This window comes from Suncus etruscus, chromosome 3, assembly GCF_024139225.1.
Source record: "Suncus etruscus isolate mSunEtr1 chromosome 3, mSunEtr1.pri.cur, whole genome shotgun sequence".
In the NCBI taxonomy this organism is placed as follows: domain Eukaryota; kingdom Metazoa; phylum Chordata; class Mammalia; order Eulipotyphla; family Soricidae; genus Suncus; species Suncus etruscus.
This window is the reverse complement of record NC_064850.1, coordinates 64122203-64135073: the sequence shown is the minus strand read 5'-3', so window position 1 is coordinate 64135073 and position 12871 is coordinate 64122203. Positions and strand designations below refer to the sequence as shown.

At 41.4% G+C, this 12871-nt stretch overlaps 1 protein-coding gene across 1 annotated transcript in view; it reads left to right on the top strand.

The window, feature by feature from the left end:
• Positions 1-12871, top strand: part of KIF14 (kinesin family member 14) — a 50554-nt gene that overhangs the window by 30635 nt on the left and 7048 nt on the right. Inside the window, exons 18-24 of the mRNA XM_049770786.1 lie at positions 1405-1531; positions 3322-3415; positions 4171-4303; positions 7115-7215; positions 11174-11268; positions 11414-11638; positions 11851-12032. Of these exons, the coding sequence (XP_049626743.1) occupies positions 1405-1531; positions 3322-3415; positions 4171-4303; positions 7115-7215; positions 11174-11268; positions 11414-11638; positions 11851-12032 (957 nt within the window). The remainder of the gene's footprint in view (positions 1-1404; positions 1532-3321; positions 3416-4170; positions 4304-7114; positions 7216-11173; positions 11269-11413; positions 11639-11850; positions 12033-12871) is intronic.

Here is a 12871-nt window from a genome sequence, read left to right as displayed (position 1 = left end):
TGGCTTACCCAGGCTTGTGACCCGGGAAAGCCCTGGAGATCTGGAGCAAGGTGGTAGAGGAGTGCTGGGGTCACCCAAGTCCCGCACCCCAGGGGTACCTTTTATTTTTTTATTTTTGGGTTTTCTTGGGCCACACCCATTTGATGCTCAGGGGTTACTCCTGGTTAAGCACTCAGAAATTGCCCCTGCTTTGGGGGGACCATATGGGACGACGGGGCATCGAACCACAGTCCTTCCTTGGCTAGCGCTTGCAAGGCAGACACCTTACCTCTAGCGCCACCTCACCGGTCCCTCTTGGTACCTTTTAAATTGCGATGGAAACATTTCTTATTTTATGTTATTTATTTTATTGAATCATTGTGAGATAAACAGTTACAAAGTTATTCATGTTCCAATACCCATCCCTTCACAGTGTCCACTTCCCTCCACCCATGCCCTCAGTTTCCCTCTCTCTACCCCTACACCTCCCAGTGATTAAAACTTTGTATGTAACCAAAAATTGGTTTTGGATATAGATTTTTTTTTTGAGCAGTTTACCTTTTTTTCCTAAAGAGCTTTCAGTTTCCTATTAATGGAAGATAAAGGACTCATTCTTGACACTAAAACTTCCCAATGATTTTTGTTGGTGACTTGGAAAAATCATTTTATAAATTTATTTTATAATTACCTTTTTTTTTTTTTTTTGGTTTTTGGGCCACACCCATTTGATGCTCAGGGATTACTCCTGGCTATGCGCTCAGAAATCGCCCCTGGCTTGGGGGGAATATATGGGACGCCAGGGGATCGAACCACGGTCCGTCCTAGGCTAGCACTTGCAAGGCACCTCTAGCATCACCTTACCGGCCTCTTATAATTACCTTTTAAAAAACCTTGTATTTGGGGCTGGAGTGATAGATAGCAGGAGGGTATTTGCCTTGCACGCAGCTAATTTAGGATGGATAGTGGTTCGAATCCTGGCATCCCATATAGTACCCCGAGCCTGCCAGGAGCAATTTCTGAGCTCAGAGCTAGGAGTAATCCCTGAGCATCACCGGTTGTGACCCCAAAACAAAAATAAAATAAAATAAAATAAAAAACAAATCTTGTATTTGAGGCAGTAGCAATAGTAAAGTGGAAGGGTACTTGCATTGCATGCGGCCAGTTCATTTTTGATCCTCAGCATCCCATATGGTCCCATGAGCACTGGGTTCCTGGGTGCAAAGACAGGAGTAATCCCTAAGCATAGCTGGGTGTGGTCCAAAAGGAAGTGGAAAACAAAGCTTTATATGCCTAAAGAAATGTGCTTTCTAAGCTCTGCACTGGAAAGGAGGCTTCATTACAGTGCTGCCATCATCACTTGAGTTAATAACATCTCTATCTATACACACCCTGATTTCTGGGTTTATGTGAATTACCATCAACTAGGCTTTAGAAGACCACAGAATTCGTCATGCAAGAATTCTGGAAGCTTTAGAGTTGGAGAAGGAAAAAATTGCTAACGAAGTACAAATTCTGCAGCAAAATCAGAGTAACAGGGATAAAAGATTTACAAGTGAGTATATAAATTTTGGCGTGCATTTTCTACAGTTATGTATGTGGTTCCTGTAATTACTGACTTAACTAGTACTGGTTACTTTATATATTTCAGATGGCCTCAGTGTTTTTGACTTGGGCATAATTAAATTTTTGTGATTATTTTTAGACCATTTAGTTACGTTTTATTACATAACACAAAAATAATCTAAAAGTGTATCTTTTTCTAACCCTTAATTCCTTTTTATATCATTAATTATGATTAATCATTGGGTAATTTGCTTTCTTTCTCAGTAGAAAATTTTAGTTTTTCTATTTTTGTTTTGTTGTTTTGGGGCTGTATCTGGCAGTGTTAAGGTTTACTCCAGACTTTGTGCTCAGGGATCACTTCTGTAGAGACCAGGGAACTTACATGGGGTCCTGGGGATCAAACCCTGATCAGCCATGCTCATAGCACACACCCTACCCTACACATTGTGTTATTATTCTGGCCTCACATTTCTATATTTCTATGTAGAATTTTTTTGTTGTTGGCTCTGTGTATGCAAGTGCTTTACTACTAAGCTATATCAACCTCCCCGCATGTTTTTGTTTTTGAAGGGGAGGGTAATGCTTAAGGCTTACTCCTGGCTTTATACACAGGAATCACTCCTGGCAGTGCTCAGGGAGCCATCTGGGATGCCTGGATCAAAGCCAACTTGGTCGCATACAAGCATCCTCCATTCGGTGCTATCACTCTGGCTCTTAGTCTTAAATTTTTGATTAAAAATTTTAATTATTTTAAATACTAAAGGAAGAAAATAAAACATCTGGAGAGAGAAAAATATAAATTCAGACCAGAATATTTAGTTTGATTTTACGTTTTGCTTTAAAAATATTTTTCTTTTAAGTTGCCTACTTAGCACAGTAGACAGCACTTCAGTCTCATAATATATATATATATATTTTTTTGTTTTGTTTTGTTTTGTTTTGTTTTGTTTTTTGTTTTTGGGTCACACCTGGCAGCACTCAGGGTTTACTCCTGGCTCTTCACTCAGAAAACACTCCTGGCAGGCTCGGGGGACCAGATGGGATGCCAGTTTTTGAACCACCGACCGTCTTCATGCAAGGCCTTACCTCCATGCTATCTCTCCGGCCCCCACATTTTTTTCTTTTAATTTTTTTTTCTTTTTAAAAAATTGATTGAAGTTCTGTGGTTCACAATTGGTATTTTATTAATGATGGTTTGACATGCATATAATCCTAACACTGCACCCCTCCCTACTCCCAAGACCCCAGCACCCATTTTTCCACCAGCCTAGTCAGGTGGCTCAGTTCTCCTCCTCTTCTTTCTCTTCTTTCTCCTCAGGATTTAAACCCAGGACTCCCAGTTGCAGACCATTTACTTCAGCCCTTTAACCATCCTCCCTGATCTTCCTTGGGGCTCCGGGAGTTTGGGCCACTGCCCAACCAACAGTGCTTAGTGCTTACTCTGTTTTTGTTTTTTGTTTTTTGTTTTTGGGCCACACCCGGTGACGCTCAGGGGTTACTCCTGGCTATGCGCTCAGAAGTTGCTCCTGGCTTGGGGGACCATATGGGAAGCCGGGGGATCGAACCGCCGTCTGTCCAAGGCTAGTGCAGACAAGGCAGGCACCTTACCTCTAGCGCCACCTGCCGGCCCCGCTTAGTGCTTACTCTGGACTCTGCTCAAGGACCACGTGGGTGCTGAGGAATTGAGATCTTTGGAGTGCAGGGCATACCTCAGCCACTGTGCTTTCTGTCTGGTCCCTCATGGCTGTATTTGAAACCTGCTCTGTGTGTTTTTTATAGTTCAGCCCAATTGGAGCTCCTTGAAACTCTCCATGATGATTCAGGAAGCCAATACCATTAGCAACAGACTTAAAAAATATTATGTCTTCAGCAGGTGAGTATTAATTATACAAATGACCAAGTGGCTCTTGACCCACTGGTTCATGTGGGAGAGGGGCCGGGAGAATTGCTTCAGTTCTGTGTCTCTGTCTCTCAGACTTGGTGTCCTGCACCTTCTCCCAGGATGGCAGCAATGTGCCTCCTCAAGACTACCCCAGGGTTTTTGTAAATCAGTAGCTTTATGTTTGTTTGTTGTTTTTTAACTGAAACCTTAAGAAGATTGAGGAGAGAAAAAGGGGAAATGTGTCCAAGAGAGAGCCAGAACATGGTGACAAGCGGGTCCACGTTCACAGGAGAATCTGGGCTGGAAGAGTAGGCCTGGGCTGGGCTTTCAGTGGGCTTTCAGCTGGATTTCAGCTAGGCTTACACTCCTTCTAGCTCAAGATATTCTCTTATTAGCATTTCATTTACTACTTGGTTTGGGTTATTTTAAATATAAACAACTATAGTATTTCTATCTTATAATATTAGATTTAAAAGAATGAATCTACAAATTGCTGTTATATACAATAGTTTTAATTTCTGCATTAGTATTAGCTTATGAATGTTTTTTCTTTCTCATTTTTTGTTTTTGACTCTTTTTCAGCATGGGAGGGGCAGATGAGAGGGGAGGGTCTTTGACATGCTCAAGGGACCATATCATTGCCCAGTATTGAACCTGGATTAGCCACATGCTAGCCAAGCACCTTCCCTCCTGTACTGTCTCTCCAGCCCTTAGAATGAATTTCTTTATTTCTCTCTGATTTTCAGACATTACGTATCTGATAAAGGAAGTCGTCCTAATACTTCTATTCAGGTTCGCAACCTACAACTAGGGATCTCAACTTTTTGGAGTCTGGAAAAATTTGAGTCTAAGCTTGCTGCCCTGAAGGAACTTTATGAGGTTTGGAACATTATTAAAATACCTATCAACTCGTTATTTAAATAATCTAAGTTAATTTAGGAGAAGTATCTCTGGTGGTGCTCAGGACAATGTGCTGACAGGGATAGAATGTAGGGCTCGTTCACTCCAGCCTTGGAGTCATCACCCAGTACCATTAAAAAGTATAAGAACTGGGACCAGTAGTACTAGAGTAGTCCCTTAGCACTTCTGGGTGTCGCCCCATTCCCTTCCTCAAATCAGCATGTTTTCTCAGTGAGAAAAATTTGGTTTATATGATATGGTAAGTGAGAGAGTACCTGTCTGTCACATATCAGCCCCTGGGTTCCTGTCCTAGTGCCACAGAGAAAAAGAAGCATTGGCGAATAAAAAATGATCACATATAGGGCTGGAGAGATAGCACAGCGGTGGGGCATTTGCCTTGCATGTGGCCAGTCCGAGAAGGACCTGGTTCAATTCCTTGGCATCCCATATGATCCCCTGAGCTTGCCAGGTGTGGCCCAAAAACCAATCAATCAATCAATCAATCAATCAATAAATAAACTGCTTTTTAAAAAAATGATCACATAGTTTGTTTTTGTTTTTTGTTTGTTTGTTTTTTTGGTTTTGGGGGGCCACATCCAACTACAGTCGGGTTATTCCTGGCTATCTGCTCAGAAATCACTCCTGGCTTAGGGAACCATATGGGATGCTGGGGATTGAACCCAGGTTCATCCTGGGTCAGCCATATGCAGGGAAAACACCTTACTGCTGTGCTATCACTCAGGCCCTTGTTCATGGTTTTCAATTACTAGTATGCAATAAACAATCATGTATACTAACCTAATTTTTTTTGGTTTTTGGTCACACCCAGTGACACTCAGGGATCATGCCTAGCTAGTGTTCAGAAATTGCTCCTGGCTCGGGGGACTTGGGATACCGGGGATTGAACCCAGTTCCATCCTGGATCAGCCACATGCAAGCAAATGCCCTACCGCTGTGCTATATCACTCAAGTCCATATGCTAACTTAATTTTTGCAGTAAATGGGTAGGATTTTTTTTTTTCTGTGGGTTTTGGTTTTGGTTTTTGAGCCACACCAGCCCTACTCTGGGGTTATTCCTGGCTCTGCTCTCAGTAATCACCCCTGGTGGGGCTTGAGTGACCATAGGGGGTGCCGGGGATTGGACCTGGGTTGGCCAAATACAAGGCAAATGCCCTACCTGCTGGAGGGAGTATCAATAGACCCAAGCTTGAGAACTTCTGGCCTAGATTCAGTAAAAACTATGGTGGTCACTGGAGGGAGGGTTGGGTGAGAAATGGATCAAGGGGTTCACTATGTGGTGGGTAACTGCTCCTGGAACTTGATGGGGATGTGGGTAGTGCATTAGACCCATACATATAATGAAGGGTTAAGCACTATTCCTGAAATTCTGGAGGATTCTAAAACATTCATAAATCTGTTTTGGAGCCACATTTGGCAGTGGTCAGAGGTTACTCCTAGCTCTGCACTCAGGGATCACTCCTGATTGGGCTCATGGAACCATATGGAAGATACATAGTATAAATATTTTTGATGTTCTATGTGTATTTATATTTTCTAAATTTTCTACAAAGAATATTAATTGCTTCTGTTAGAATAATGGAAGCTCTTGTGAGATTATTTGGTCATTCTTGCCTTGACATTCTTTGGCCGTTCTTGTGGGCGAGTTTGCAATATTGGACTATACTTGTTTCTGTTGAATGCAGTGGTTTTTATTTTCCCACCACTAATACTATTTCTGAATCAAATTCTATCTAGTATTTGAGAGAACATATTTTTTTAATTTTTACTCTTTAATGAATATTAATTATGTCTGGAAAGATAACTGAGGGGTATATCCTTGGAAAGAAAGTTTGGGGATAGATGTTTATCTTTTTTTTAAATATATAATTTTATTTTGATCATAGTGACTTACATATCTTTCACAGTAATATTTTGGTACATATTAATATTGAATAAGGCGAATTCCCATCACCAAACCTATCCTCCCTCACCCTCACCTCCGGGCCACTAGAATGAGAGGTTCCCTCTGTGTCTAGTTTACTTCTTAGTGATCATACAGCTGTTTGGTCTTGGTACCCTTCATTATTTCCCCCTCTATTTGAGAGGGGGAACTAGACAGTTCAAGTTATGTGGTTTTGGTTGAAGAAAGGAAAAGCAATAAAATGGGATAAAACTCGAATAAGCCGAAAATAGGCTGAGTCCTTCTAGAAGCTCTTCACCTCAGTTTGAGAGAGGGAAGGGAAAAAGGAATTGGGACAATACATCAATACAAAGAGAAATATCAAATAAAATAGCCAGCGTTGCTAAAACATTTTAAGCGGAAGATTATTATCACAAGCAGTATATTCTACCAGGATGTGACATTTGAATCTTAATATCTAGCCTTTTATTTCTCTTCTAAGGATTTATCTTTTGATCTTTATTATTTCTAAAGCCATTTTTAATAATTTATGAATTATTTAGTGTTTTCTGTTGCTTTTATTAGATCTCTGGATGTATTTTCTAACATTGTATAACTGTTTTTCCATTTTATCTGGATTTTTTTTCTTTTGTAGATCTCCCAGAGAGCCTATAATTCTGTTTTTTTGTTTTTTTGTTTTTTAATTTTTGGGCCATACCCTGGTTTGATCCATGTGTGCCTGGATCAAACCCCAGAGCACAGACTCCAACCTCAGAGCATTCTTTGTGGACTGAGTTGAGGCTTGAATTATAACAGACTAGAAGCATTTTCTTAGTTGCGATAGAGCTCTTAACCCAGATTGAATAGAATGTGTCTTTTCTCTTACTCAGAGTGACAGTAACAGCAAGTATGAAGATGTCTTTTGTGACCCTGAGGATGAATGGGAGCCAGACATCACAAGTGTTCCAGTTTCTCTCTTTTCTAGGAGGAGGTAAAGGCATTTTTGTTATTGGGTTTTCTGTTTCTGGTTATACATGCAAATCATCTCAGGGTTTGAAAGATCTATTCTTGTGATGGTTATGTCCATGTGGGAGCCCAGTAAATAAGAAAAGTAGTGTGGAGCTGCTCAAATTACAGCCTGGAGGGCATGAGATTGTATTTTGGTCTTTTCGAATACAACAAAAATGTTCGGTGTTTCACTATTTAACGCTGTGCTTCTCAATTATTTTCTGTCATGCTCCCCTAGGAAGAAGAAAACATTTTTTGCGTGCCCCCCACAACTGTAAATAGTATCTTTATTAAAAAAAAAACTTTGACCTGCAAAACAAAAATATATAAAATAATTTGAGCTGATTTTTTAATCAGAGGTGATGTCTGGATTAATGGCTATATTGAGCACGTTTTGCAATGCATAGCTTTTCAAAGCAGGGTTTGAAGCAGGACACAGCAACTTTCAGCTCCAGAGACATACAGAGACATAAACTCAGGGCTTAGCTTGTTATGACAGTGTTTGCTGAGGTCAAACACTCCCCATTTTAAGGAGCCCCGAGCCCCATTATTTGAGAAACACTGATTTAACGTAAAGCAGCTTATTAGAATATGAATCTCATTTCTTTAAAAATGTTTTTTATTTTTGTTTGTTTTGGTTTTTGGGTCACACCTGACAGCATTCAGGGGTTCCTCCTGGCTTTATGCTCAGAAGTTACTCCTAGCAGGCTCAGGGGACCATATGGGATTTCAGGATTCGAATCGGTGTCCTTCCTGTGTTGGCCGCATGCAAGGCAAACACTTTACTGCTGTGCTATAGCTCCAGCCCCTTATTTCTCTAAAAATGGACAGTGTTTATTACTGACTTCTCAAGAACTTGGTATGGTTTGTGATGTTTTATTATAAGCTATACAATTTGAAATGCTCAGTGAAGTTCATACAAGCCCCTCAGAAGAGTAAATCATGGTGGCAGAGATTTGTCTGTGACAAACGCTGCTTTTTAAAGGGATGCATAAAAGCCTTCCCTGGATGAATAGAGGCCTTTCAGGGAGTCCTAGTACCGGTTAGACAGAGACGTAAGAGTTCCAGGAATGGTGAAGTAGAGCCTGGGTAGAACTGGGCTTTGAAACAAACACTTCTTTTTTTTTTTTTTTTTTTTGGTTTTTGGGCCACACCCTGTGACGATCAGGGGTTACTCCTGGCTATGCGCTCAGAAGTTGCTCCTGGCTTCTTGGGGGACCATATGGGACGCCGGGGGATCGAACCGTGGTCCGTCCTAGGCTAGCGCAGGCAAGGTAGGCACCTTACCTCCAGCGCCACCGCCCGGCCCCCAAACACTTCTTTTAACCTAAATACTTCTTAGTTTAGGTTTTAAACATGACTCTCTGCTGTGACCCAATAATACAAAGATGAATGAAAAATAAATACCTCCCTGTCTTTATGGATTTGGACCCAAGAAGCTGGAATCAGGGGCTGAAGAGGTGCTGGGTGGTTTTACCCACTCAGGAAGCCACCTGGGCAGGACCTGGTAGCTGTTGGGGGCCATGTGGGGTAGCAGGAGGGTCCTGGTCATGACTTGGGTTACTAACCAGAGCCACATGGTGCTTGCTGAGATGGGAGGGTTAGCCTGCATTTCAGTTTTGAGCACAATGAAGTTTTGGGGTATTTATATTTGGGGAATGGGCTCAGCGGCCAGTCAAAGTGTATTTGGCTTGGCTATACAGTACTGATGGTTCACATCTCAGGCCCAGTAGTAGTTCGGAGGGGTTCTCTGGCACAGCAGTACTGGGGATCCCTAGGACCATTGGGGCAAATGGTGGCAGAGCTCAGACTGGGGCATTGTAAGATGAAGCGCCCAGTCCTTTGAATTGCCTGCCTGACCCTGAACTCATGAGGTTCCTGGGGACATCTCCTGGTGTGCAGTCCAAGGCAGGACTTTTTGTTTGTTTGGGGTGCCTAGGGTTTACTCCTGACTCTATGTTTAGGGATTGAGGATGTGGATAATAATGATAAGATGGCAGAGCTGATCCAGGGGCTAGAGATAATGTCTGCCAAGTGCATAGTACAGTGGCTGAGTGTTGGTCATTAGGTGCTTGAATAAGAGGAAATCTCAACGTTCACAGAAGATGTGATTTCTCATCTAAAAATCACAAGTGGATGGAGATATCTATGGGTGATTTAGCCCAAAATTGAATAGGGCTCTGGCACTGACATGAGGAGTTGAGCATCATTTTCCCACTGTGAAAGTTGATAGTTAGGGCTTGGAACCCTCAAATCAGTTTAAAGTAACATAAGCCTTCAAAAGCAGAAGTGCAGATTCCTTGAGGAGCAGGTGGAGGGGTCCATAAATTGCTTTAGACTTTAGAATTTTTGGATTCTTATTTTTATTATTAACAGATGTACAACACTGTGTGTGCTTAGAAACTTATTCACAAGATGAGCATTAATCATGAATGAACATTTATAGATGCATTTAAATGCATATCATTTTATAAAATTAATTTTTTTATAAATGATTTTATAAATGCAGCTTTTTCCTGTTGACTTCAGGGGAACAATTAGGGAACAAAAGTTTTGTTATTGAAACATTGAAACTTCTCAGTATTTTTCAAGTTTTTGAAATGAGGCATTTCTAACTTGGCAGAGATGTTTTTGAGAATTTCTGTAATTTAAAAGTATCATAATTTGTAAAAAAAAAATGACTTTCTCTTGAGACCTTGTATATGAAGTTTCAGCCTTGTAAGAATGTTTATGACAGAATTGCCAACTCTGGGTAGGCCTGCCAGTAATAGAAATGCTGACAGATTCTTAATTATGAACAGCTACTGGGCAATGAGATGCCACAGTTGTTCCGCAATAAAATAGACTGTTTGGGCTGCCTATAAATCCCAAGATGCGCTGTGGACAGTTAATAGTAACATTTCCCCTGAGGTTAGGTGAAACTTATCTGACAGGACTGTGACAAGCTTTTTTTTTTTTTTTTTTTTTTTTTTTGCATTTAAGCTGGGGTCGGCTACTGTGGGCTTGAAGATGAGGTTTTCTTGATTGGATTTGTTGTGAAATGTGCCCTTTCCTTTCACACCTCACTGTGAATATCTGTAACAACCTCTGAGTATCGACATTTTCTTTCTCTGTTATCCATCATGTTCCCATCTTCCTTCTTGGAATTCGGGGGTGGAGGTTGATGTGTGAACCCCTTTGGAAAAAATTGCCCATAGTGGGGAGTGGTTCATTAGAAAACATACTTCTGGGGTCCCTGCAGTTTAGATCTTGGCCATAGCTCGGGTGGTTTCGTGGACTTGGCTGCCCGCAGAGTTAGACCTGAGGACAGTGATAGGGAGAGTCTGAGCATTGCTGGCTTTTTCCAGGAATAAAGATAAGAGCCTCTGCTTTCTCTCCAAAGACTAGATAGCCAATCATACTCAAGGAAAAGGCCTGGAGGCTTTTCTATGCTGAGGGGAAAAGCATTTGGAACTTGGTTTTCCTCGGTCAGCACTGGTACCACTTTCATGGTCTACAATAGTTACTGAGATTTCCCTTCCCAGGACCAAATCTATGCTTTGCACACTGATCCTGCTCTCTCCTCCCTCACACACACTTCAGGGGTTTCACTGTGGCTTCTGACCCTATTCCTGAGCAGGGCGCAAGTACTAACTACTGCTCTCTCTGTTCTCCTGCTGTACATTGCTTCTGAACAGTTGCTTGCCCATGTCTCTCCTTCCCTCTGCACCTGAAGCTCAGCGAGTCCGGAATCCTTCCTACCACACTCTCCCCATAGTCATGGAGCCTTGGAAATGCTCATCCCAGTTCATCAGCTGCATGATTAGAAAATGCCAGTAAACGTCAAGATATCCCATCCCAAGCAAGTGGATTTAGCCTATTATGCAATTTTCAGTGGTCTTAGAGAATGGAGGGAATTTCTACTTCCTACTGTACTGTCTGTAACTACTGTCTTTCTCTAGGAGTCGGAGTCTGATGAAGAACAGAAGAATTTCTGGCTGTTTACATGATGTCCAAGACCACCCTGTTCAGAACTTAAGTTCTTCACATTCGTCAGGTATTTTTGGCATTTTTGGCATTGGATTTTCTTGTGTGCTATATTGACCAATTATGCATTTGTTTGAATGTATTATAGCAAATGATAGAAATCTCTTACAACATTAAGTATGATAGGCTTAAATGGCTTCATTCTATTGATACAGGAATGATGGAGAAATCAAGCATCATTTATCCAAACACAGCAGAGTCAGTTATTCCTGGAATTTGCAAAGAATTGATATGCTCATCCTTAGATGTTTTTGAACAGAGTTACAATGAAGAAAAAACCATGGCAGATAGCCTGTTGAGTAATTTTCTTAAAATTTATAATGGGCTCTATGCCATTTTGAAAGTTTATGAAGAACAAGATGAAGAAAGCCAAGATAACTGTAAGCACTCTTACAACTTTTTTTTTTTTAACAAGTACTAAGTGGTCATTCTCTGCACTTTGATGTGATTTCTACTGTTTTGTCCCACTTGCCCCATCCATCCATTTGTTCTTTTCATTTATTTTCTGATTGTGTTACAGTGGTTTAGTTGTGATCATGTGTAAGTTCTTTTATTTGGAGATTATTTCTTCCAATCATTTTTCTTCTTTCAGTGTTTTCTGATCGGGGAACCCAGTCACTCACTCTCCAAGTCACATTTGCTTTTGGGCATCTTGCGATGCTGATGCAACACTGGCTGGCTGGCATCCCTCCCTGTTATAATTCACCGAGACTGGAAGACGAGTTGAGACAGGAAGTAAAACAAATAGGAGGCTACTTACAATTGTTTTTGCAGGTAATTTGACTCATTGACATCACCGGAAAAACTCATTTATTCAGGAAGGAATTATGAGTTTTTCTACCCCCAAAATTAGATCTGTGCATTTCCCAAAATGAGTTCTGCTTTAAAATCCTAAGGCTGAATGTCTAGACTGAATTACTGAGTCAGGACTTGACTTGGCTGTCACTAGCATAGCAGTCTCAGCAGGGTAAGTGTGAAAAGCCTGACAGAACTAGTGGGTGAGGGGCTGGAAGCTGGATCTTGAGTTTGTTCTTGTAACTTGTCCCGACTTCCGAAGAAGCACTGGAAGAGGCTGAGTGCAGCTCGATTTATAGTCTTGTGGGTTCCTACCACATTAGTCATTCTCATGACGACCTAGAAGCCAGCAGTGGAGATGTTTTGGCTAACATCAGGCCTTAATAGGAAAAATCTTTCCACCTGTCCCACAGATCTGCAGGCCAGTGTGGTTGCTCTGTTTCGCATAGTGCCTACACCAAGCTCTGTAAGTCATCTCTCCCAGAGCCCTGCCCTAGCTGACTGTGGGAGCAACTGGGAGAAGGCATAAAGGAAAGGCCAGTGGGCTTTTCTTTTTTTTTTTTCTTTTTTTTGGTTTTAAGATTATACCCAGCAGTGCTCAGGGTTATTCTTGGCTCCAAACTCAGGAATCAGTCCTGGTGAGATTGTAGGAACTCTATGGGATTCTGGGGCTTGAATATGGGTTGACTGCATACAATGCAAGTGCCCTCCCCACTGAACTATCATTTCAGCCCTCCAGTGAGCTTTTATTCATGGCTCAGTGTTGCCCCAAATATATCCGATTTATTCTCTTCTTTGTTTATTCCCTTATCTTTCTG